We start from the raw sequence: 27,929 nt of genomic DNA, 5'->3' as shown, positions 1-27,929 counted from the left end.
AGGAGGTCAGGAAAGTGACCATCTTTTATCCATAGAGTGCCCAGTGTCTTGTGTGGCCGCGCTAGAACTTCTAGAACCTGAGACCCTTCTGTCTCTAAATTATCTTTCCTGAAGATAGTGCTGGATCCTTAACCTTACGGTTCACTATTTTTTTTTTTTAAGCAAAGAATTATTCCCGGGCTTTATTTCTGTAACCGCTCTTTTAGCCAACCACCGCCTGGAAGATAGAGGAAGATACCCAGCTCTCTTGCGCAAGCGCCCAGGAGCAGATTCCGCGGCTCCGAGGATTTTACAGTGCGCATGAGCAACCAAAAGCGGCGAGGCGGGAAGTGTTGCGCAGGCGCGTTTGGCAGTCTCGCTAGGTGGGGAGCTCTTGGAGGAGGCGACCCAGGCACTTGGGGAGCCGCAGAAGTCGTATTCCCTTAAACTGTGAGTTTCCGACGGTTTGTTCCATGGCGCGGGATTGTGAGGGATTAGAAACGAATTCTGGGTTGTGACTTCGGTCTTGTAGCGGCGCAGTAAAGCCCCCACCCCTTTCGGACCCCGCTGACCCATGGCGGGAAAGTCCCGCGCCTGCGCACTAAGCATCCCGTTCGCTCTCGGGTCTGAGGGGAGAAGGTGCTTCCCCGCTGAGCTCGCGGCCGGTGCTCCTAGAAGGATCCCATTCATTCCCTTTTCTTTTTCTTTGCCCGGCGCTTGTGGCCTGTATGGGACCAGTTCTCCATCAGCTTGCGTGGGGCCTTGGACGAGCCGCCTGGCGCTCCCTTTGAGTGGTCAAACGATTTCCTCCCTCAGGTCAAACCGCTCTCCCCACAAGGCCTACCCCAACCCGTCCCTGCTCCCCCGTTCTCCGTCTGGCTCGTGCCGGGGCTGGCAGCCGCCCCAGTTCCCACCAGCACCCTTCCTCCACCGCCGGCCGCTGAGGCGGCTCCCCTGACTCGGACGTTTTCCCCTCGTTCCCTCTGCTTGTGTTTCTGGAAGGTGAAAGTGAAGCAAATGGAATCCTGAGAAATGGCCCACAGATTTCCCACCTTTGGGTATTTAAACATATGGTGCACTTTTAAATGTTTGCCCGTTTGGGACAGTGGCATTTTTTAGTGCTTGGTTCAGTGTGTGATTTAAACTTCTCATCTTCTCCAGTATTCTGATTTTCACAGCTGCTTTGTTCCCTCTGTGGACATGACCCCTTAGCTGGCATTTTGCATCCCAGTTGTTTTGTGATGGAGGCGTCTTTGGGGATTGAGATGGATGAACCAATGGCTTTTTCTCTCCAGCGTGACCAGGTTCAGGCTGATGGCTCGTTAAAAAAACATGAGCAGAATTTTAAACTACCAGGTATGTGTTTAATTCCAAGGATGTGCAGGCAACAGTTCTGTGATTTCGATTATTTTTTTAAAAGGGAACTTCCTGAATGGTAAAGTGAGTTGTATATTTATATGGAAGCATTTTATAAATCAGTAAAACATCCTAAGATCTAGATTTAGGACTGGTTTGCTGTTTAGGATTATAGACCATCTATGTCATTTTACAGATGAAGTTGCTAAGGTCTGAATATTGGTGATCATCCAAGAACACAGTTTGTTGATCCCCAAACTAGAATTTTTTTCTCCTAGGCATGTGTTCTTATCTCTACTCACCATATTGCATTAAACTTGGATTTAGAAGTCAACATTGGAGGGATTTTCAGTTAAAGGATTGAAAAGGAGAATTCACTGACAAAAATAAATGGTTTAGCAATAGTAAAGCACTGTTTCTCTGTGTACGTTATGAAGTGTTGCTTGACCCTAATCCAAACCCCGAAGTGAGAAGGAGGGGAACAAACAATACTTGATTTTGTACACTAAAATGTGCACCTTCATTCCTGCTTTAGTAGTGCCTGGGACATAATAGGCATTTAATAAATACTTGTTAAATAGGGGAGTTCCAGGTGACCATTTTTCTTTTTCCTAAAAGGTAGTGAAATCTTCTTCTCCATCGTTGTTTTAAGCGTATTTAATGCTTGTCCCAAAGATACTAGCTTTGACTTTCTATTCATGATATGTACTTACCCACTACAAAATAGACCTTAACAATACCCTAGAAGAAGTGACATGACTTGGCTTTTGCTTTTTGACTGAAACTAAACTTCTTTGGTGTCAAAATGAGTACCTTTCCTGATGTTCCTATTTTTGGCGATGAAAGCCACTATTACTCCAGTTACCTGTGTGATTTGTGTTTGTTCCCCATATCCAGTTACCCAGCTTTATTTTCTTTTAATATATATGGCATTGCTTCTTTCCATTCCCACATCCACCACAGTGATTCGTTCCCTTACACTTTGCTCCTGAATTGCAATGAAGTTTCTTATCTAAATTGACTGCTTTCACTTCTTTTCCATCCTCCAGTTCATCTGGTACACTGCTACTGGAATAATCTTAAAATGCCACTTCATCCAGTTTCATGGATGCTCTCTTCCATTTTTCCTGTTCTTCACAATTCAGCTTTCCTCTGTCATTGGACGTATAATGCAATACGGAGTCGTTGTATTATAATTTTTGTATTTTTTTAGCACTCTGTGTTTTGTCTTTTTAGTTATACTATAAGCTCCTTGAAGGCAGTATCTTAAGCAGCTCCTGGTATATGTTGTACATTAGGCAGAGTGTGTGAACAGATGAATCCGACTTGGTTCTAGTATTATGTTCAAGTGAAAGCTGCTGTTCTAATATTCTGAAAATCTGGGAAATAAAGAAAGATGAATTTTGTTCTAAATTTCTATAGTTTCGTGGCTTTTGTGTATCAGAACATTGAACCTTAAAAGCAGTACCTTTGATAATTCATAAAACATGCTGAAATTTTAGTCATACCTTTTTTCTAATGACTCAGTAAAAGCTAAGGTTATATCAAAAACAACTTCAGTCAGGAGTAAAGCTGATGAGATCCAGGCCCATAACTGTCTCATGATCTAATATGATTTACTTTCCCTTGATGGAATAACTTTTGAAAAAGTGGGAACTCTTTATATATCTTTGTATTCCCAGAACCTAATAAGGTCTAGCACATAGTAGGTGCTTGAAAATACTTGAATGGTTTATTTTCTTTTAAAGATTTTATTTATTCATCTGAAAGAGAGGGCACAAGCAGGAGAGGGACAGAGTGAGAAGCCGACTCCCCACTGAGCAGGGAGCCAGACTCGGGGTTCTGTCCCAGGACCCTAGATCCTGACCTGAGCTGAAGACAGGTGCCCAGGTGCCCCAGAGCCACCCATGTGCCCCCAGTGAATGGCTTAATGCAAGGATATAAAGTAAAATACATAGTGTAATGGATGAATAACATGATCCTTTGTTTTGGGATATTTTTAGCTTTTTGTGGCTTTTTTTAATAAAAAATTGTAGAGCTTATTGAAGAAAATTTAGAAAGTAGAGAAGGCCAAAATAAGGAAATCGTATCCCACTGTACAGATATTGCCACTGTAGACATTTTATTACAATCTTTTAGTCTTCCTGTGCCTATGGAGGTATATTTAAGAAAAAAATAAATTAGGAATGTAACCAACTTATTTCTCATCTTTATTTTTTTACTTAGGAATATGTAACTTGAACATTTCTTATGTTATTAAATCTATAGCTTGATTTAAATTGACTGCCTAATGTTTCATTGCGTAGTATGCTATAATTTAATTACCTTTTTAGTTGAAGTTTTGGATTGTTTTCCATTTTTAGCTATTAAGAAAAATGCTGCAATGAACAAAGTACTGGGCATAATATTGTATCAAATGTTTATTTTCCTCTGTATTGGTGAACTGTACCATAAGGCATGCATTTGGTGTGTTATGTGGATGCTCTTAGCTCATAATACTAAAATGGGTTGTAGTTGCCATATGATTTGCCTGGGACAGATCCAGTTTATGCCTGTTGTCACACTGTCATTATTATTAGTGGCCCTTTTCACTCTCAGGACTGCCTCAGTTTGGGCTAAATTGATCTTCCTAGTTCCTAAAATGATCTTCCTAGTTTAAGAGATGTAAGTCAGGGATCACCTGAAGGTCCAGAATAGGCATCACATATATTCCTAGAGTGTTAGTTTTACTCCTTGGTACGTAATTTAAAACATTTCATTTATATGATGAATATTAAATGCTTATTATGTGCAGTTACTTTTCTAAGGTGCTGGGATAAATCAATGCATAACAAAAATCAATGCCCTCAGTCTAGGGGAAAGATAGACAATAAAAGAAATATTCAAAAGTGGTTAACACTGTAAAGCAAATAAGAAGGGAAGTGGAGATAGGGAGTGTTGGAGTTGGAGATTGTGATTTTAATAAGTGTAATTGGTCAGAGAAGACTTCAGTGTGATAACACTTGAACTAAGACTTGAAGGTGGTAAAAAAGTGAGCTATGTAGATATCTGGGGGAGAGCATTCCTGGCAGAGGAGACAGCAAGAGAGAAGGCCCTGAGATGGGAGTGTGCCTAGCATTTAGGAGGAGCAAGGAGGTCCTTGTGACTGGAAGCTGGAGGATAGTGGGAGTGATGGCAGAGAGGTATGAGGAGAAGAAATATTCCTTGGCTTTTTTTTTTTTTTTTAAGACAGAGAGGGAGGGGGAAGCAGGCTCCCTGCTGAGCAGAGAGCCCGATGCAGGGCTCGATCCCAGGACCCTAAGATCATGACCTGAGCCGAAGGCAGAGGCTTAACCCACTGAGCCACCCAGGTGCCCCTATTCCTTGGCTTTTATATGAAGCAAGTTGTGAAACTATTAGTGAGTTTGAGCAAAGTACTGATATGGTGACTTAGCTTTCACAGGATCACTCTGTGTTACAAATAGATAATACAGGCCAGCAATGATGAAAACAGTGAGTATAGTGGCTGTATTAAAGCCACTTGGATATATTACGTAGCAGGAAAAAAAATTTTACTAAAAATTTCAAAACAGGGGGTGCCTGGGTGGCTCAGTGGGTTGGGCCTCTGCCTTCAGCTCAGGTCATGATCTCACAGTCCTGGGATCAAGCCCTGCATTGGGCTCTCTGCTCAGGCGGGAGCCCGCTTCCCCCTTCTCTGCCTATTGCTCTGCCTACTTGTGATCTCTCTCTGTCAAATAAAATCTTTAAAAACAAGAAATTCAAAACAGAAGCTAGACCTTTATGTTTAAAATATAGGCATTTAATTTTTTGGCTTGTAGACTTTTCACAGTCTTACCTGAATCCTCAAAGTATATATTCATTCATCTCTGCCTTTAGTAGTATTTTCCACTGTTTAACACTAATGCTCTCTTCTGCTGTTTACCCTCATCTCTACTTTAGAATTGAGGATTTTGCATTCGGTTTGGTTGTCAGAAAGTTTTACTGTTGTGTAGTGACAGGAAACTAAGCATATTTTGAATTTTGTAACGATAGGTGAGTACATAGCAAATTAGTAGTGAATGGTATGGAAGTGGTATGCAAGTGAGTGGCTTGTGCATTACAGTAGTTCCTTATATTTTTCTCTGATGATTTTTTTAAAGATTTTTTAAATTTATATATTTGACACAGAGAGAGAGAGAGAGATAGCGAGAGGGGGAACACAAGCTGGGAGGGTGGGAGAGGGAGACGCAGGCTTCCCACCAAGCAGGGAGCCTAATGTTGTGTTCGATCTCAGTACACTGGGATCATGCCCATGACTCTGGGATGATGACCTGAGCCGAAGGCAGATGCTTAACAACTGAGCCACTCAGGCTCCCCTCTCTGTTGATATCTAATAGTTAACCAGCATCTCTACTACTGAGTGCCAGCTCAAGCTGCAACAGAAGAAAGTTCCAAAATATGGAACTCATAGACTTGGAAGTAAAGTTTGTCTAATCTGACATTTTGATTTGTAGGTTCAGAAACTGGACATTAATGTGGTTTAGTAATAAAAGTTGAATTTAGGCTTTCTTCTATATCAGCACTCCAGTAGTATCTTTTGTGATAATGGAAATGTTTGTTGTCACCTGTGGCTAGAGTGAGGACATTTTTAATTTTTAAAATTTTAGCTTAAATTTAAATAGTCACATGAAACTAGTAGACAGCACAACTCTTTATCATACTACTTCAAAGGTTTTGGTGTTATCAATCATATATACACAAACAACAAAACATGCACACAAACACTTTAATTTACTTAGTAATAAAAAGACGACAAACAGGCCTCTTTTTTTTTTTTTAAGATTTTATTTAAAATCTGCGCGAGCAGGGGGAGGGGCAAAAAGAAGGAGAGGGAGAAGCAAACCCCAAAATGAGCAGGGAGTCCAACGTGGGGCTCAAACCTAGGAGCCTGGGATCATGACCCAAGCCAAAGGCAGACGCCCAACCGACTGAGCCACCCAGGCACCCCTACAAACAGGCTTCTTAACATATTTCATAATATATAAATATCATTGATTGTCAGATGCACCTTTTAATATACTGCTCAGAAATGCTGCCAGTTATACTGACACAATGCTTTTCTTACCACCTAGAATTTTTTATTTTATACTTTTTGAAAGAGTTCTTTTAGATCTAATGAGACAAATAACTGTATATCTCTGGTACATAATTAAAAAGGGAAACATTTCACATCTTTCTCTTCTGAATCAGTTTTAGTACTCAGACTCACTGACATCTATTTTCCCCCCTCACAACATTGTCCTCTGTACATCAGTGTTGCAGAATTTCTTTGAAGAGTTTATTTTTTTAAAAAGCCATTGTTAATGGGCTCATAAGAGCCCACTTATGTGGAGTTGACCTACATTTGATTTCTACTTCATCACCTTTACCACTTCTCCCCATGACCATTCGTGCTTAAGGGTTAAATGTGAATGCTCCTTTATGATTTCTTGGATTTTCTTTAAGGTATTGATACCTGTTCTGTTGATGCTGGCTGACAACTGTAGGTTGCATCCCGATTTTTTCAGAGTTTTAAAAATTGTGTTTCGAAATCAAGGAAATATATAAAATTGAACATATCATTTTAGTATCTTTCATGGTACCTTTCCTCTAATACTGGAATTTGAAGCTAGTTGGAATTGACACTCATTAGGAAAGATTGTAATTGACTGTGGCAACTATGACTGCTTTTGTCTTTTCCCCCCAGGCCTTGGTTTTGGTTTTTAGAGTGAAGTAGTGTGGTAGCTGATAGTGAAGTAGCTGCTACTGTCTTTGGCTTCACTCTTTTGTAACTTCTCAACTTTCGGTACTGTTTTTTTTTTCCCCTGCAGCTATCTCTGAATGCTCATAATGATAGTAATAATTCATTCATTGAACAAACATGCCAGGCACTTCTAACTAGGAGCTGAATGTACTATGGTAAATTACACAAATAGGGATCTACTGATGGAGCTTATATTCTTGTTATATTCTAGCAAACAAACAGGATGATTTTATACTGGATAAGTACTCTAAAGACAATAAGCCAGGTAATGTGAGTAATAAAAGGAATGTTATTTTAAATAGGATGTCAGAGAAGACTGACCATTGAGCCAGTCACGTGAAATTATATGGGGAGAAGATTTCAAGTAGAGGGAATAATAAAAGCAAAAGTGCTAAAGATCTCTACCTACTTGTGATCTCTGTCAAATAAATAAAATCTTTTTTAAAAAAGTGCTAAAGAAATAATGTTAATAACAATAATTACAACAATAAGATTACCACTGTCTTTTGTTTAATATTTACTATGTGCCAGGCATTGTGTTAAAAGTTTCTCTTATGTGTATTATTTCCTCTAATCCTCACAGTATCCCATTAGCATAGGTACAGTTATTACCCCTTTTCTGTAGATGGGGAGACTAAGGCTCAAAGTGGTAAGCTGTATGCTCAAGGAAGATCATACTGCCTGTTAAATATTGGAGCCAGGATTTTAATTTAGGCCTCCCATCCCCAAAACGGATACATGTAATTATGGGTACATTCTTGCCTCTTATATTGAAACCCATGAAGCTTCTCCACTTCACCTATGAAGTAGATGGGAAATAATCCTTATATGGATTGATATAGTGGAAAGAATACTAGACTAGATCTTCTTGGCCTGTTAAATAGTTCCAGCTGTATTTTTTAAAAATTCATTTGAGAGAGAGAGAGAGTGTGTGCATGTCATACACATACTCACACAAGAGAGCGGCGCTGGGAAAGGGAGAAGCAGAATCCCCACTGAGCAGGGAGCCCCATGTGGTACTTGATCCCAGGAACCTGGGATCATGACCTAAGCCAAACGCCTCCACTTAACTGAGCCATCCAGGTACCCCCAGTTTCTGAAAGCTCTTAGTGTTGTTCTTCCTCCCCCTCAAATTTGTCCTCTACTTATCATCTTCCTGCTTAAAAATTTTCCATGGCTTCACTTGCATTCTGTCTTTCCCTTCTTTAGCTACACTGAATGTCATTACTTGCCTTATCCACCTCTCCCCTCAAAATAATCCATGTCTTTACATACATAGTTCCTTACATACATGGTCCTAAAATGCCTCATCCACTTTTTCTACTTGGTGAGTGCTTCAAAACACAGCTTAACTGTCACCTGGAGCTTCCTGGTACCTTCAGATGTGTTCGTTCCCGCCCCCTTCCTTCTAACTAGTAATATATTGCATTCCTGTATTATTACAATTACTGTCTTATATTCAGAGTGAGCTTTTAAAATCTGTTCTTTCCAGTAGACTGAGCTCCTAGTGAAGAGGGTTGCACCAAATTTTTTTTAACTACACATCGCTGAGCATTTTTATAGTGTTTGTTATATGGCCAGATGATTTCATTTCCCTGAGTAGGGTTCTTATCCGAAAATCAGGATAATTCCTGTTCTGCCAATATCTCAGTGCTATTTTGAAGATCTGAAAATATATGTGAAAATGGTTTGAAAATGTCTTAAACCATTATGTACACTATCCAGATTATTATAACTGAAAAAGTAGCTGATGGTTGGCTTAGATATTGTAATAAAATCCAATGACTCTTAAGTATGTAGTTTTCTTTTATATCCAGTAGTTTATCACAACTGGTATTACTACCTGTCCTTATTTTAACCATGTATGTTTTTGTAAAGAGCTTTTATTTATTTAAAAGTAGCCATGTATTGTATTTGCTCTCAAGGATAGAGGATACTACTGATATTCGGATAGTTCTTTAAAAATATTTCTAACATTCCTGAGAGCTTTAGTAGATATTTCTCTCTGAAGGTACACTGGATATTCAATATATAAAACTTTCCCAAGTGTGTAACATTTTGTGTCTTTGGGGGAGAGAAATAGTTTTCAAGAAGATTGCATTGTGTCCTTGTCATGCCATCTAGTGATCGCAGGACAGATTGTTTAGTTATTTTTTTTTAATTTAGCTTCTTTATTGTGTTGTACTCTATGCAGTGACAATGTATCTGCTAGTATGTAATTCCAGACTAATACAAATATGGTGTGTGTGATTCTGGGACTTATCAGTTTTATCTATTTGTTCAAGAAGTGTGTGTGTTATAGCAATCTAACAGGGTTTTAAATATTTTTATCATGATTTTGAGATTTATCATAGCTTTTTAATTTGTAATTTAATTTTGTTTTAGAATTTGAGTTTATTTTGACTTAAAAGTATAAAATATAATCTCATTAATTATAACTACAAATTCTTCTTCCTTGATAGGTGTTAAAAAAGATATTGAGAAGCTTTATGAAGCTGTACCACAGCTTGGTAATCTGTTTAAGATTAAGGACAAAATTGGAGAAGGTAATATAGAGATCTACTTTATAAATTTCTTTTCCTTACATTTTCCTTTGCATAATCTTGATTTTTCATTAGTATTTCCTATTGAAAAGTATATGCTTTTTTCCCCCAAAGATTTTATTTATTTATTTGATAGAGAAATCACAAGTAGGCAGAGAGGCAGGCAGAGAGAGAGGGGGAAGCAGGCTCCCTCCTGAGCAGAGAGCCCAACGCAGGCCTCAATCCCAGGACCCTGAGATCTTGACCTGAGCTGAAGGCAGAGGTTTAACCCACTGAGCCACCCAGGCGCCCCTGAAAAGTATGTGCTTTTTAAACTTTTAAGACCATGGTCATATTACTAATTATGACATCAGGTTTTCTTTTTCCCTGGAAAGAGTGAAAGCATAAGTATTTACAGTAAAATGAACAGTCCTATTTTAATCTTTATGCTGTTAATACCATTAAAAGTATCGATATACTAATATATCAATAATTATTAAAAATGAGAAATTATAAATTCATATGGAGGAATTCGATCAAGGGAAGTCAGCTCCTTTTCCTTTCTCTATTATAGTTAGGTTGAACTCTACATTGAAACATGTATGAAACCTAAGGTGGCAAAATAGATGAAAATAAAGTAGCATGATATCTATGCAGTAATCAGTATTGGGGTGCCTTGGTGGCTTAGTTTGTTAAGTGTCCAACTCTTGGTTTTGGCTCAGGTCATGATGATCTCAGGGTTGAGGGATTGAGCCCTGCGTTGGGCTCCATGTTCAGTGGGGAGTCTGCTTGAGATTCTCTCTTCTCCTCCCCTCCCCCCCACCAGATAAAGAAAAAAAAAAGGTCAGTATTAGCATAAATGTCGTTGAGAGACTGGTAGTCTTGTTGACTGAATGAAGGGTGAATTTATCAGATGTGAAGTGAATGAGAAAGTAAAAGATAATAGAAGGTTTTGGTGGCTATATTGAGAAATACTTAAATAGTTAAAAACAAAAAACCTTCCATTTACTACTTTGTTTGCTTTTCACAATTCATAGTGTCAGACAAGAAAGGGCTGGGTCATTGGGGGCAGAAGAATTAGAAGAGGAGATGATTTGTGATGTAAGAAGTAGATCTTTACATCTTTTCCTTACCTTTTTTTTTTTTTTTTAGAAATTTTAAAAAAATATTTTATTTGAGAGAGAAAGAGCATGAGCAGGGGGGAGGGACAGAGGAAGAGGGAGAAGGAGACTCCCCAATGAGAAGGGAAGGGAGCCTGATCTGGGACTGAATCCCAGTGTGTTCTGACTTAGTGTTCAAAAAACTGTTCCAGGGGTGCCTGGGTGGCTCAGTTGGTTATGCATCTGCCTTTGGCTCAGGTCATGATCCCAGAGTCTCAAAATGGAGCCCTGCATTGGGCTCAGTGGAGAACCTTCTTCTCCTCTCTCTGCCAGCTGCTCCCCTTGCTTATGCTTTCTCTTTCTCAAATAAGTAGAATCTTTAAAAACAAAAACAAAAAACTCTGTTCTGGAATCCACTGGTGTCCTCTTAACAAACCGATAGCTATTCTTGGAGGGGAAAGGGAAGGAGGGTGTTGCAAGGCTAAATAAGTTTGGAAAATGTATATATAAGCTCCCTTTTGGTTATTCATGATGTATTTAAAACACATTAAAGCTCTGGAAAATTTTGTAGTAAAGAAATATATCAGTTTGTTTTGACTCAGTATTTCTCAAATTTAACTGGCCACCAACTCTTTTATGTTTTGTGCTTAGTATAATGCTGAATTTAAAAGCCTAGGTGTTGTAGGGTTTTTTCCCCGAAAACTATTAACATTTCTTCTTCCAACAGACCTGTTATAAGAAAGTAATTTCAAATGACAGTATTACAGAAGAATACTTGTTACCTTGGATTGTGACCATGGAAATATTTTTTTTTAACCTAGGCAAACAGATTTACTGTAGATCTTTGGTAAATTAATATATCCTGTAAAGAACTGAGCACAGTTAAGAATTTATTAAAAATTGAAAGTTAGTTGTATTTATAAATGTTGTTACTTTTTTTTTTTAAAGATTTTTATTTGTTTATTTGACAGACAGAGATCACAAGTAGGCAGAGAGGCAGGCAGAGAGAGAGAGGAAGGGAAGCAGGCTTCCCGCCGAGCAGAGAGCCCGACGCGGGGCTCGATCCCAGGACCCTGGGATCATGACCTGAGCCGAAGGCAGAGGCTTTAACCCACTGAGCCACCCAGGTGCCCCTAAATGTTGTTACTCTTAATGTTTAATATCATTATTAATGAATAGATTAGGATAATTTTCTGGGTTCCAAACAGTTTTTAAAATCTATTTTAGCATCAAAACCAAATATTGAAAAATTTAATAAATTGTTTTACAGGCACTTTTAGCTCTGTTTATTTGGCTACAGCACAGTTACAAATAGGACCTGAAGAGAAAATTGCTCTAAAACACTTAATTCCAACAAGTCATCCAGTAAGAATTGCAGCTGAACTTCAGTGCCTCACAGTGGCTGGGTATGTAACTTAAAGATATTTTAATTGAACTGGCTGTATATAATTTTTAAGATTTTCAAAGGGATATCTAACAGAGATGATGAGATTATCCATGAATTGAACATCTTTCAGTCTGGTGTTTCCAGTTTGGTAGCATTTTTCCTCTAACGTTGGGATGGTTAATTAAATTTGTATTTTTAGAGTGGATTACCCTTGAGGCTCAGCTTGATTTCCTATTCTCTTACCACTTTTTCTAATCTTCCTGCTAAATCATAAACCATGGTCTAGATATTTTTTAAAATGTAGGGAATTCATATTTCATATCTCCTCAGTATACAATTTATATACATAATATAAATTTTTATATTTAAAGCCCCATTTCATACTTTTATTTTGAACAGAAACATCTGGCATGTCTTTCTCATTGATCTCTCTCTTCTAGGTCATTCCTATCAACAAAGGTACATAATCTAGTATCTCTTATGCCCCTGTACTGCCATCCCTCTTTCAGCTGCTCCCGTCATGTCTTTGCTTCCCTCCATTCCCCAGCCAGACTTCCCAAAAATGACCTACATACACTCTTTTCACTTTCACACCCTACCTTCACTACTCACAGTGTCTGCTGTCCTCTGTGCTAAACTGAAGCTACTTTAGATAGAGTCAACCATGACTTCCTTTTTGCCAGTTTTCTGACATGAATGTAGGCAATGTTAATGTTAACATATTTTATTTGAATCATTGTCTTTTGACTTCTGTACTGCCACATGCTCCTTGTTTTTCTTCCTGCTTTATTTGGCTTTTCATTTTCAATATCCTTTTGCCAGTTCTTCCTCTCTACCTGACATTTAAATGTTGGAGTGCCTGATCTTGGGCTTTCTTGCTCTGGACCCTTCTCTAGGTAGTTTGTATTTCCATGTGGCTTTAAGTGTATGGTAATGATTCCCATAAGTATATATCTTGCCTGAGACCTCTTACCTGTAGTTTTGTATATACCTACCTGATTTGACATATCCACTTGGGTACCTAATAAATATCTCAAACCTAATATTCTGTAAACTAGATTTTAATACTCCTTTGGCTACCCCAAAACCCCTGTTGCAACAGTCTGTTTTCATCAGCTCATCTCAGAATCCATCATCTGGTCTTGGCCATTTTACCTACAAAATATGTCTAAAAACCCATCCATATTTTCCTGTCCTCTGAACCACTATCTCAGACCAAGCCTAGATTGCTAAAATAGCCTGCTTCTTCTCTTTCCCTCTGAATCCCATTGTTACAAAACAGCAGAGTGATCTTTAAATATAAAAATTTATATTATGTATATAAATCGTATACTCTTAGTTCCATCACTTAAAATCCTTCAGTGGTTTTCCTTTAAAAAAAAAAAAAAAAAAATTCAGCCTTATCACATGCCACTCTTCCCACCTCCCTCTCTGTGCTCTAGTTTCTTCACTTCCTCAAATTTGTCTCAAGCTTTCTTCTCTTAGTGTCACTGTCCATACTGTCCCCCAGTAAGACCTCTCCCAGTCTTTGCATGCTGACCTCTCTTCTTTCTGATATGAGCAAGAGTGGCACCACTTCAGAGATGTCTTCTGAGGGACATCCAAGTGGCTCAGTTAAGCGTCCGACTCTTGATTTCTCCTCAGGTCTTGATCTCAGGGTCCTGAGTTCAGGCCTTGCATTAAGCTCCACTCTAGGCCTACAGCCTACTTAAACAGAAAAACAAAGATGTCTTCTGAATTAAATGAGATTCACTTATATGTTATTGTCACAGCATCTTTTGATCTCTTTCAAAAACCTTGTAATCTGTCTTATTATGTTACTATTCATTAGATAATAAACTCCATGAGGGCAGAAATGTTAATTTTAATTCGCCTTCCCATTCCTAATATCTGACATAGTGTGCCAAATGACTGTGCCCACTAAATATTTTTTGGATGAATGGACAAGCCAATTTCTTTGTTTCACACACACCCCCCCCCCTTTATTGGAGAAAATAGGAGAGTGAGATGGCCTCTCTAAGGCATAATTACATCTGTTCTAGTTACGTGAATAAAATTGTTCCTTTTTCCATATTTTAAATATTTTCTCTACCATTTTTCCTTTCCATCAAAGGAAAGGAAAAATGGCTCCACTCTAGGCCTACAGCCTACTTAAACAGAAAAACAAAGATGTCTTCTGAATTAAATGAGATTCACTTATATGTTATTGTCACAGCATCTTTTGATCTCTTTCAAAAACCTTGTAATCTGTCTTATTATGTTACTATTCATTAGATAATAAACTCCATGAGGGCAGAAATGTTAATTTTAATTCGCCTTCCCATTCCTAATATCTGACATAGTGTGCCAAATGACTGTGCCCACTAAATATTTTTTGGATGAATGGACAAGCCAATTTCTTTGTTTCACACACACCCCCCCCCCTTTATTGGAGAAAATAGGAGAGTGAGATGGCCTCTCTAAGGCATAATTACATCTGTTCTAGTTACGTGAATAAAATTGTTCCTTTTTCCATATTTTAAATATTTTCTCTTACCATTTTTCCTTTTCCTTCAAAAAAGTGCATGCTAAAAAAAAGTCTATCTGATCTTGCTTCCTTTCTAACTCCCACACTGGTTTTCCTTTTTTCTTTGCCAGATATTTCAGGCAAATTTTATGTTCTGCATCCATTGTATCCTGTTTTCCCTCCTTAAGTCCTGTTTGGCCTCTTCCCTTCCACTTAAATTGCTCTCTTAAAAATTACCAGTTAATTCCTCTTTTGCCAAACTAAAAGACTTCCCTCAGTCCTTATTCTCATGACCTTCATACTGATTACTACTTCATTTAAAACTCCTCATCTGGATGACATTCCTTTGTGGGCTTTCTGCCCCTTCCTTGGTTTACCCTCCAACTTGAGACTTATCCAAGACTCAAGTTTTCTCTTCTCTCAAATCATTTTCAGAGCTTTATGTATCACTTCTCCACAACTACTGTCACTGACCTCAATTCTCAAAAAAGATGTGATTTCGTATCTAGAAATTTTTATCAAAATGATGTCTTGGGACGCCTGGGTGGCTCAGTGGGTTGAGCCTCTGCCTTCGGCTCGGGTCGTGGTCTCGGGGTCCTGGGATCGGGCCCCGCATCGGGCTCTCTGCTTGGCGGGGGGCCTGTTTCCCCCTCTCTCTCTGCCTACTTGTGATCTCTTTCTCTGTCAAATGAATAAATAAAATCTTAAAAAAAAAAATGTCTTGTTTTTCAATGCTTCTTTTCCTGATTTCTCCATATATTTTGTTGGTATCCATGTTGTTTCACTCTTGGGGCTCAGAACCATGGAAGTCAACTTTACCCTATTTTCCTCATCTTTTATGATACAATATAGCATAGCAGTTAAGAGCATAGATCTAGAGCAGACTGTCCGGATTCAAATTCTGTCTCCAAGACTTCCTAGTTTAGTGTCCTTTGGAAGTTCCTGAACCTCCCTGTCCCTCAATTTCCTTATCTGTACAAAAGGCAGAGGAAGTAATAGCATTGTCCTGATAGAGCTGTTGTGAGGATTAAGTGAATTAGTTAATAAATGTGAAGTGCTTACTTAGATCAATTCTTGACATATAGTGAATGCTCAATAAATACTAGCTATATTTTAATTAACTTATTACTATTATCATTTTATTGGCTACTAAGGCTTGTTAATGCATTCTTGTTATTCATGTTGTCCTCATTCTATCACTTCCCCAATTAAAACTATAATTATCTCATGTCTGAATTATAATAACTTCATAACTGGTGCTTTTTTTTTTTAAGCTTGTAGAAGTCAGTTAAACATGTATACCATCCTACAAGTTGTTGGTTCTAAGTAGTTTTCTAGCATTATTTATGCATTGCTAAAACTTCATTTTTAAGGAAACTGAGCCTAAAGTTTCAATTCATTTGACCTTTCCTCTAAAGTTCATTATGCATTTTTCCACTAGGGGGCAAGACAATGTCATGGGAGTTAAATACTGCTTTAGGAAAAATGATCATGTGGTTATTGCTATGCCATATCTGGAGCATGAGTCCTTTTTGGTAGGTTTTAATACTAACTGAATTTTTATTGGCCGAGTATTGAATTAAAAACAATTTTATGACCTTATTCATAACTTTATCTTAGGACATTTTGAATTCTCTTTCCTTTCAAGAAGTACGGGAATATATGTTTAATCTGTTTAGAGCTTTGAAACGGATTCATCAGTTTGGTATTGTTCACCGTGATGTTAAACCCAGCAATTTTTTATATAATAGGCGCCTGAAAAAGTAAGTATGAAAAGTTACCAGAAAATAATTACACTTGAATGAATTTGTGCTATGTGGTTCATCTCGGAAATACAGAATATACTGCATGCACAGATTTTTTGTTTGTTTCAGTTTTTCATTGTGGTTGGGGAATGGAAATACAGTGAAAGAAAATATAAAATTGTATCGGTAAAGCAGTGTATATTAGATACAGCATGGTTCAGTAGAAATAGCACTTAACAAAAAGAAACTTAGAAAGATTGCCCATTGATAGCTAATTTCCTGTTTCAGTACTAAAGTTGTTTTTGTGTGTGTGTGTGTGTGTGTGCACACGCACGTGTATGTTTTTTACACTGATAGAGGCATTATAAGCTGAAGACCTAACTTTAATACTGTTCAGTATACAATGGGTCATACTGAGTATGGTAGGAAGTATAGAAATATAACTTCTTTTCTTGAATTTTATACTTCTGAGTTTTCTCTTTAACTTTCTTTAATCAAATTTTAAATCCATGATTTTAATTCATTTTTAAAAATTTAATTAAACATTATCTACTGTGATGTCATCTCTGCCATGGTAAGGGAACAAAGGATTGGGCTTTTGTCCTGTAGTCCTTATCTGCCTTGTTAGCATAGGCCATTGGAAAAAGGGGAGAAAGATTTTTTTTGTGTGTATGGGATATATCATTCCTTAATTTTCAAGCCTAGTTAACTGCTAAATCATTACCTTGTTGATAAACTCATTTTTCTTGTCTTTTTTCAAGAATGTTATAAATTCTTAATTGATCCCGTAAAGAATTAACTTTTTGTATGAATATGACTTGAGTGTATTATGATGTTATTAAGCTTTGATTGTTACAAAAAAGTAAAAATGCTTACTTTTGTCTTAGGTACGCGTTGGTAGACTTTGGTTTGGCTCAAGGAACCCATGATACGAAAATAGAGCTTCTTAAATTTGTCCAGTCTGAAGCTCAGCAGGAAAGTTGTTCACAAAATAAATGTCATATAATCACAGGAAACAAGATTTCATTGAGTGGCCCAGCAGCACCTAAGGAGTTGAATCAGCAGCCCACCATGAAAACTTCTGTTAAAAGGCCCTACACAAATGCACAAAGTCAGATTAAACAAGGAAAAGATGGAAAGGTTCTGCCTCTTATTTCTCAAATACTAATAAGGTTTTAGAAATGTACTTCTTCATCCAACAGAGGGAGATATAATACCAAGACAACACTTGCAATCAAAAAAATTATTTTTACATTTGTTACATATTAAATTGATTAGATTCCACTAAGATTTATAATGGATTGTTTTACTGTTTCAAAACTGAAATTACTTGGTAGATTTATAATGTCTCTGTCATTACGTTATGTAACAAATATGGAAAATAACACATTTTCCCTGCATGTTATAAAGTTCAGATTAATTATCCTTTTTAAAAGAAAACATTAGTTATAGGGGAAAAATTCTGAAGTGTCTATCTCCATTTTAGCTGCACAGCAAAAATGTAACATCCATGCAGGTGGTTTTTAAATTTTTTAGTTCTTATATTTGTGGATTATGATAACATTGTATGGGTGTTAAAAATTCTGTCTAGACTATTTTCTCCTTTCACAGAAGTGTTTTGGTGCCTGAGAATGACTTGGATGCAGCTGTTTTTGTTTCATGTCACTTAACTCTTTCAAAACTGGCAGAGTACAGCTGGCAGAAAGTGTTACAGATATAATCCTTATTTTCCTTGTTTTTGTTGGTATTGTAGGAGGGATCTGTAGGCCTTTCTGTCCAGCGCTCTGTTTTTGGAGAAAGAAATTTCAATATACACAGCTCCATTTCACATGAGAGCCCTGCAGTGAAAGTAAGTAATGTAGCTTAATAGTGCAATCATCAGTCAGTCGTACACTAAAGAGAATTTAGGGATTAGTAGATTAGTATTTATTATCACTAAGTTTTTAAAAATAGAGTTTTGCTGTGGCAGACAGTATTACTGCTTTGCATCTTGTCAACACTTTTTTATTTTCTCCATTTTTTTTCCTGAACTTTTCTGGTGGAATTTTTTTTATCATTTTTGGTTAGCTGGCTGTTGTTACTCTTTTCTAAAGGAACATTTAGAACATTAGGCCTTTTCTCTCATTGGCTAGAATGTGAGCTCCTAATAAATAACACTTTTCTGACACACAGTTAATAGCATAAAAATGTTTGTAAAGTTTACTAAATTGTAATCAATGTTAAATGGTTTTAAATTGACTTAAGATATCCTGTAACAGATAGATAGCATGAGCAACAAATTAAAACTCTGATTTTAGCCAATGTAATTGTGCAGTTTATAGTTCTGAAATGGAGTTAGACACTAGAACCTAACTGTGTTATACTTTTGTAACATCAGGAAAAGTTGTAATAAAGCATAAGTAATTACAATTGAGGACTATTTAGTAGATTTTAATGTGTTTATTCAACAGGAAAACCTAAAAAGATCTTAAATACTTTAATAGACAACTGTTTACTAAAATCCAACAGCCCATTTGGCAGTTCTAAAAGTTATGTTTCTACTGTTATGTTTTGTTATACTAGCATTTGAAGGTATCATGTTAAGTATCACGAAAATAGGAAATATGACTTTTCTTTTACAGCTTATGAAGCAGTCAAAGACTGCGGATGTACTATCTAGAAAGTTAGCAACAAAAAAGAAGGCTGTTTCTACAAAAGTTATGAATAGTGGTGTGATCAGGAAAACTGCCGGTTCTTGCCCAGCTAACCTGACCTGTGACTGTTATGCAACAGATAAAGTTTGCAGTATTTGCCTTTCAAGGTAATGTGTTTTGATGGTGCTATAAAATCAGCCTGCTATCAGACAGGAGTAGAAATCGCATTGATTTTGGTGGGCAATTGATTTAGTGTGAGGAAAGGAACAATGCAGACACTGATGGGGAGAGGTACCTTGAAGAGCAAATGATAACTATTGTCATATATTGTTCATTTGACATTTATATGCTCTTTGAAAAACACATTTGCTCTTACAGGCAAATAATTTTGGTAGGGGCAGGGGTAGTTTTTTGGAACCTTAGAATCACACATTTTGCTTGCTGATTTAATCTTTTGTTTTCTTTCCTTATTCCCATGTAGAAATAACCAGAACTAAATAGAGTGTCTTTCTCACTCCCACTTCCTACTCTTAACCCCATAAATTCCTCCCTTCCTTTCAAAATTTTCATGAGTTGTCATGAACCTCTCCTAACCCAAGTATATAAGAGAGTAAGTATATCAGAAACGTAACTTTCTGATATCACTCCAAACAAATGAATTTTTATACCTCTGAATTTTGTTGTATTCAATTCTGTTGTATTATGTTTTTCTGTTTTGGTCCTTATCATCTACCACCTATTTTTATACCTGGAAGTTACCTTAAAATTTTTCTGGAATAAGGCCTGATAATTTGTGGGGTAGAGGGAAGAGGTAGAAATAAAACCTAGGATTTTCATCACACTGAATTATTATTTGCTTTATAAGTAACTTTTATTTACATAGATATCAAGGCAGAATTTACTGTAACATAAATAAATGTTACTTTTTGGTCTTAAATAATTAAACTTGTAATATAACTAGAAAAATCTTATTTCGTCATCATAAGGCGGCAACAGGTTGCCCCTAGGGCAGGAACACCAGGATTCAGAGCACCAGAGGTTTTGACAAAGTGCCCCAACCAAACTACAGGTATGTTGCACTAGAAATGAAGAACCCTATTAAGAATTGGTTATCCCAGGTATATTTTACTTTATGATTTTTGTTTTACTAATATTAATATTTTTCTGCTTTTAATAAATTATATAAGTGGTTTTAACAGTGTGGTAGTCCCATTTTTGGATGTTGTTAATGAAAATTTCTACTCCTAGTGTTGTGGTTTTTTTCTTTTTTTTTTTTTTGTAACATTTTTTCCTATAGATTACATCTTGCTTGTCTATTTACAAGATGATTTTTTAAAATAATTTTTTTATTATTTTTTATAAACATATAATGTATTATTAGCCCCAGGGGTCCAGGTCTGTGAATCGCCAGGTTTACACACTTCACAGCACTCACCATAGCACATACCCTCCCCAATGTCCATAACCCCACCACCTTCTCCCTACTCCCCTCCCCCACAGCAACCCTCAGTTTGTTTTGTGAGATTAAGAATCTCTGATGGTTTGTCTCCCTCCCGATCCCATCTTGTTTCATTTATTCTTTTCCTACCCCCCAAACCCCCCACGTTGCATCTCTACTTCCTCCTATCAGGGAGATATGATAATTGTCTCTGGTTGACTTATTTCACTAAGCATAATACCCTCTAGTTCCATCCACGTCGTCACAAATGGCAAGATTTCATTTCTTTTGATGGCTGCATAGTATTCCATTGTGTGTATGTATCTATATATACACATAGACATACACACCACATTTTCTTTATCCATTCATCTGTTGATGGACATCTAGGTTCTACAAGATGATTTTTGCCAGGAATTTTGTTTTGGAAGAAAAATTGTGTTTAGTAGTCTTTGCTAACTTGAAACTTGGCTGCATTTTATCTGTTTGCCCAATACCCCAAAAGTCTTCTGTGATGCACTTGTGTGTTATTTAATTAAAATTGTTCATTATTAAAATTATTATTAAAATTATTTTTTTTGTTATTGCGAAAGTAGTACAGTAGCCTTAAAGAGTTTTGAAAAAGGAAAAGGTTTATAATCTACAAAAGTTACCATTAAGCCAAAACCCAGGAAAAATCTTGAGTAAATGAATGCTGTCACTGGCTAAGCTCATGGACTTTAAAGAAATACATTCAACTATTGTGTGTATTCTACACTTGCTAATGATACAAAAAGAAGGAATGAAATAGCTGCTGACTCTTAAATAATAACAACTTGTAGAGGATGGTTATAAATCTTTATACAAGGTATTTGAGGGATACCTAACTATTCCTATCTGAAGGGAATATGGAAGGAAATTTATAGAAGAGGGAACCTCTGAGAAAAGATGTAAATTGGAGCGGATGGTTGGCAATGATACATGAGCAGAGGATCTCAAGAAACAGGTCTAGTCATATAGGAAACAAGTTTAGTGTTGCTAGAATGTAAGATAGAAGTGAGAAATAAACCTAATAATAGGGGGACAAGTCAAATCACACATGTTAAATAGCTTGGACTATAAGTGTTAGGAAATTATTCAAGGAAAAGACATGGTATTAATTATATTCTAACTGGATCATTCTGGCAGGTATACAGAGAGGATAGGTTTTGGGGAGTGGTGGCTTAACAGTGGTTCAAGTGAGAGATGCTGAAAGCCTGAATGAGGGCATCATTAATAGGAATGAAAAGAAAGGTTAAGGATTGGATGTGGGATTTGGGTTTGGGGTGGTGAAGGAAAAAGCACCCAGGATGTTTATCAGATTTGTAGCTTAGGGGACTTGAATGGTTATCAATAACAAAGGTGGAGAATAAATAAGTAACGGTTTACAAGGAAAGATAAGGTGGATTGGGGCATAATTGGCTTCAGATATTTGTGAGACACAGATAGAAATGTCCAACAGAATAAAAGTCAAGCTCATGGAATTCTAGGCTGGAAATACAGTTGAGTGTCATCAGTACAGAAAAGATGGTTAAAGCCATGAGGCAGATGGAGCCAATCAGGGAGAGAATATAGGGGAAGAAGAGATTGGAACTCTGGGGAACCTCAGCCTTAAGGCCTGGAGAGAAAGCTGGAGGAGGAGGCAGAGGTGGAGAAGAAACAAAGAAAGGCAGGTGATCAAACAGCCAAGGGAATAGAGAACAAATAACTTGGTGATACTAGAAAGTCAACAATTAGGAGAGAAGATGTCCCTAAAAGAAACAGTTTCCTAACATGAGCCTGGGCTGGTCTTACTATTAACTGCCAGAATTCTAGAGATTAAAGTATGTAATTCTTGAGGAACATCCAGATTTTTCCCACGTAGCTATTTTGGATTTCTTTTGATCTTATAAAATACATATCTATTTACTGTTTTCTTTTTTTTTTTTTTTTAAGATTTTATTTATTTATTTGACAGATCACGAGTAGGCAGAGAGGCAGGCAGAGAGAGGGGGGGAAACAGGCTCCCTGCTGAGCAGAGAGCCCGATGTGGGGCTCGATCCCAGGACCCTGGGATCATGACCTGAGCTGAAAGCAGAGGCCTTAACCCACTGAGCCACCCAGGTGCCCCTCTACTTATTGTTTTCTAATGATGAAATATCCTTTAAACTTACTAACATGTTGCTCAAGAAAGAATACATTATATTTTGTATTAAGGAAATTGGACCAGGGTTTCTCAGTCCTGGTAGCACACTACAGCATCTGAAGCACTTAAAAAATACTGATGCCTGAGCCCTACTCCAGAACAATTAAATCAGTGTCTCTGAGTGGGCCTGGGAATCAGAATTTTTGTAAGGCTCAAGATAATTTGCACAGCAAAAGTTAAGAACTAAGGATGTAACATTGATATAAACTGACTACTGGTGATAAAATTACAGATTTGGGATTTTTTTTTTAAAGTTTGTTTTCTGTTACAGCAATTGACATGTGGTCTGCAGGTGTCATATTCCTTTCTTTGCTTAGTGGGCGATATCCATTTTATAAAGCAAGTGATGATTTAACTGCTTTGGCTCAAATTATGACAATTCGTGGATCCAGGGAAACTATCCAAGCTGCTAAAACTTTTGGTAAGCAGTTTTATATTCTAGAACAAAACAGATGCCTTTATTATCTCCTATAAATCAAATTATTATGAAATTCTCTTTACAAATAAACATATTCTGTGTTTGTAAAATTTTCTGATGTTAGGTACAAAATTTCTCTGTTGCTTTAAAATTAATTGCATTGTGTAAAAAAATAATTCATCACTTTTCTTCTATATAATCATTTAATCTTACAAGCACAAAGTGCTACTTAAATATTTAAAATTCAACTTTATAATCTTAAAACAGTACAGAATAACTCCCTGTGGTTATAGATTAACTTTATTATATACATATTTTTAGTAGTATGTTTTAATTTGTTTATTATATATTTATTAAGCATCGGGTGTTCTTGGGCCTGACTTAAGTGATCTTAGTCTATACTAACAAGGAAATTTAATAAGAACCATAGTAGAGAAGATAATAAAATGTGTTAGTTGTTAGGTTCCTTAGGGTTAGGGTAACAACGAAGAAAAATGAGCAGAACACCTTTGCTGATGGAGTTATTGTTGTAAGCCTATACTGGACATGGGAAGTCATCTCCTTAGCTATCCAAGTTCTTACATTTCCAAAGACAGGGATATACAGTGTACTTCATAGGGCACCTGAGAATTATCTCAGCCTTGTTCTGGCCAGTGACTTGAACACTTGTATTTATTTGTATTTATTGTATTTATTCTCCATGTACAATAACAGTTAATGTTTTCCAAAGTGGGTGGCTGTGATTGAGTCAACATGCTACCACAAGATATAAACACCCGTGTGGGACAAAATTTCAGGCAGCCCACTTCAAAAGTAGCTGGGCTGCTTTGTGCCCAGCCCCAGGATCAGCAGGTCTTCCATCAAGGGTTCAGATCAGAATTATCTGAGAAACTTAAAAAAAATATATATGCCTATCTCACCCCACTCCTTCCTGGAAAATAAGATTCAGAAAATATGATATGTAGGAAGGTCCAGGCTTGTTTGAAAAAACAAATGATTTTGACCAAGAACAACTTCTAAGATGATTGCCTCTTACTTAGACACCATTCCTATGGTCTGATCCCATCAGAAAAACTTGGTGGTGGTTGTGAAGAAAGTGTCATGGTAGAGGCTTATGAAAAAGTTTTTCTGCAGCAAAGTCAATCTACAACCTGTAGCTTTCTTGCACCTACTATAAGAAAATTTTATCTGAGGTAATAGTGTGAAATACTACACACATACAAAGGGAAAGTGACCATAAATGGAAGGCAAAATTGAGACCTTGGAAATTATATTCTTACACATTCTTACACATGTTTATTCTCAACTTACTGAGAAAAGTTTTCATCTACTGTTGAATAACTTCATGAGAACTTTATAAACATGAAGTTTATCACAGAGTGAACACCAAAACATTTTGTTGAAGAGCTTAAATCTCCCCCCTTTGTAGTCAAGATTATAATGAGGACCAATAACGGAAGCACAACATGCAACACAAAAACATTCCAGGGTAAGTGTCAGGATAGTAGGCAAGGGCTTTTAAAGATTTATCATTGTAATGCTTGTTCTCATGTTAGAAAAATAATAATGCCATGTAGTACTTGTCTCAGTTTTATTGGTAGGACTGCCACAGCTTTTTCAGTCATATCTTACCATAGCTTTGGGCTGAAATCAGAAGGACTCAAAACTTCAGTAGTCACAATTCACCTTTAGCACCGAAAGAAATGACTTGCTTGGAATTAGCAGTGGGAGTACTTTTGCTTCTATTATGCATAATCTACCTCACTGTCTTTAGCTCCTAGAGGTGGCCCCATTGTGGATTGTCATCAAGGACTTGTTGAGTTCTGTGAAAGAAATTCAGAAGAAAAACCTTGAGCTAAAATAAATGCCTGACACATAGTCAGTAACAAAATATATTTTTTAAAGATTTGAGAGAGAGTGGGGGGAGAGGCAGAGGGAGAGAATTTCAAACAGACTCCCAGTTGAACAGGGAACCCCCACACAGGGCTCAATCCCAGGACCCTAAGATCATGACCTGAGCTGAAGTCAGATCTTAACTCACTGAGCCACCCAGGCGCCCTCACATTTCTGTTTAATAAGGAAATATAAGGCCAAGATAATACCCTACTGCCTATTTGTGTGCTTGTTTTTTGCCCATGTCTGATAAATCTGTCAGGAAATTGTTTGAAAAACATTCACATTTTTAAAAACTGAGATCTGGTTTGCTTATTAACTCATTCAAAAACATGTATCAGGACTTTATGTGGCCCAAGTACTGTCACTGAATCTAGAGCTTAAATTCTAGTGGGAGAGATGAATCTGTCAAATGAGCGGTATTGAGAAAAATAAAAGGGGAAGTAAGAGAAGAGGGCTTAGCTATTTCAGAGATTGGTCAAGGACAGCATCTGTAAGGATGTGATATCTGAACAACGACATGAGAGGCTGAGTAGTGCTTTTTTGTCTAGTCCAGCAGACATCAATTGAGATCTTCCTATGTACCAGACATTGTCTAGGCTTTGGGGATTCAAAAGTAAACTAAATAGTCCCTATCTTCAGAGAGCTTATAGTCTAGTAGGTGAAACAGACCTACAGTTATAATATAGGCCAATGAAAGTAAAAGTAGAAATTTTCACAGGTATAACAAGTTTAGAATGATCAACTCTCAGAGTATCAGGCCTCACAGAGGTAATTCTTAAGCTGAATGGTGATAAAAAAGTTGGAGCATCCTAGACACATGGGGGAGTGCAGGGAATCCCAGGCAAAGATAGGAACCATGTATCCAGAGGCATTTAGAAGCTTGGAAGGAGGAGAGGGAATGGGAACTACAGCTGATGACAAATGAGAGGAGGATGTGGTAAAGCTCAAGAAATGGGCAGTCAGGTGAGTCCTTCCGTAGCTTAGTAAGTCACTGCTTTCTACTTGCTATGTCCCACTTTAATAATTTAACCTTCAACTATGCTGTACAAAACACAGCTTAAATATTAGCATGTGGTGCTCTGACACGCAGTGTGAATATAGCCACAAAGTGCATCGTGGATCTTGCATGATTCTTATGAGAGAGACTTCTGATATGTCCAACTAATATAAAATACATATATTTTTTTTCTTTTTTAGGCAAATCAATATTGTGTAGCAAAGAAGTCCCAGCACAAGACTTGAGAAAACTCTGTGAGAAGCTCAGAGGTATCGATTCTAACACTCCCAAATTAACAAGTGATATACAAGGGCCTTTTTCTCGTGACCCAGCTTTTTCAGAGACGACTGACCATAAAGCTTCTCACCTTACACAAACACCTCAAGCGCAACACTCAGGAAATTCGTTGTATAAAGGGGACAGTAATGGCTGTGGGGGTAGTCTGGATACAGATACCAATTTACAAGGCTGGAATGAGGTACCTGATGAAGCTTACGACCTGCTTGATAAACTTCTCGATCTAAATCCAGCTTCAAGAATAACAGCAGAAGAGGCTTTGTTGCACCCTTTTTTTAAAGATATGAGTTTGTGATTCTCATTCTTCTTGTAATGTTTGCTGTTGTGTATTATGAGGGTGAAAAAGAGTTCTTTGTAACAGCTATAACTTCTTGATTAGAGACCAGGGCAGGATGAATATTTTAAAATCTTAGTATTTGCTCTTTGGCAGACTCTAAAATATGGATTAAGATTACCTAAAATGCATGGGGTAGTTCTTCAGGCTAACTACATGATCTTTGACTTAGATCTACCCAAGTAGAATCAGATCTTTAGCTTCCCTAATTACTTGTCACTGCCGTATACAGAAAAAGAAGCTGTTTTATCCTAGTACATAGTAGTTTGAGGTGTAAGTCTTAAAATTAATGGATGTGATCAGGACTAAAGGAGTCAAAAGACTATTGGTTTCTTTAAACTGTGAGCTTTGTGTACTTTTAGAAAACTCAACCTGGTGCTGGTGCTCTAACCATTCTAAAGGTAATGGAGATCATTCCCTCTTCTAAAGGCATATGTTACACTTACGAGCACTAAAACAATGAAAAAATGTTGGGAATAATATCAGTTAAAACTGAATTTAATTTATCCATTTTTCAAGATACTTTGTTAAAGCATTTGTGTGCGAATTGACACGTTTTTCTTAATGGTTTCTCTTGATTTTTCCACCTTCTCTTTCTCACCTAACACATTCTCCTTGGAAATAACATGGTGCTTTCCACAAAGTTTCTGGGTGCTCTGTTAAATATTGCACGTGTTTACAGTGGGAACTCACTGCATACAGTGGTTGTTTAAAGGGAAGCTGCAGAGCCAAAGTGAATACTTTGTCCAAAATGCTTTTCTTTTTCTCACCATCTTAGGTGTAATTAGGTAACTATTAAAAGGAAAAGTAAATACAGCCTTGAGAATATTATTGGAGATTTTTTCCTCTGCGTAGTGTCATCAGGATCTGTGCATCCTATTACAACTAAATTGGTCCTGCTCAGAGAACGTTGATTACTAGAATCTTGGGTGTGTTGGGAAGAGAATTAAGTGGGCATAATAGAAGAGGACCAGAGATGGAGGCTTATGTATTACTACATTCCAAAATGATAGGTATCATTGACAATATATCAGATTCTTTCTGTGGGAAATAAGTCTGGGGGTATGGATCCGCTGAGAAGTTTCCCATTTAGTAGAGATACAGAGTATAGAAATGTTCTAGGGATCTAGAACATACATTTTGTTATTTTGTGCATTCAAGTCAGTAATGTCTACCTACCCTATTTGGTTAGTATATACATAAACCATTACTGCTGATGTGCTCGGTCTTCTCATACTGTATCTTTAAAAACAAAATTTGAATGTTCTTGAATTTGTATGTTTAATAAAGTTATTTTATATTTTTTATCTGACTACTCATTTGAAAAATCCCCTTC

The 27,929-nt window shown here is 37.1% G+C and overlaps 1 protein-coding gene across 1 annotated transcript; it reads left to right on the top strand.

Moving 5' to 3' along the window:
• The first annotated feature begins 319 nt into the window (after positions 1-319).
• CDC7 (cell division cycle 7) lies at positions 320-27,929 on the top strand. Its single transcript, XM_080802785.1, has 12 exons — positions 320-429; positions 1,141-1,335; positions 9,580-9,663; positions 12,010-12,145; positions 16,074-16,167; positions 16,253-16,395; positions 17,265-17,517; positions 18,131-18,226; positions 18,999-19,177; positions 19,997-20,079; positions 22,923-23,072; positions 26,163-27,929. Exons 2-12 carry the CDS (start codon positions 1,221-1,223, stop codon positions 26,552-26,554), a joined length of 1,725 nt encoding a protein of 574 aa, XP_080658911.1. The 5' UTR covers positions 320-429; positions 1,141-1,220; the 3' UTR covers positions 26,555-27,929.

This window comes from Martes martes (assembly GCF_963455335.1).
Source record: "Martes martes genome assembly, chromosome: 4".
NCBI classification, from domain to species: domain Eukaryota; kingdom Metazoa; phylum Chordata; class Mammalia; order Carnivora; family Mustelidae; genus Martes; species Martes martes.
This window is presented reverse-complemented; position numbering and strand designations above follow the sequence as displayed.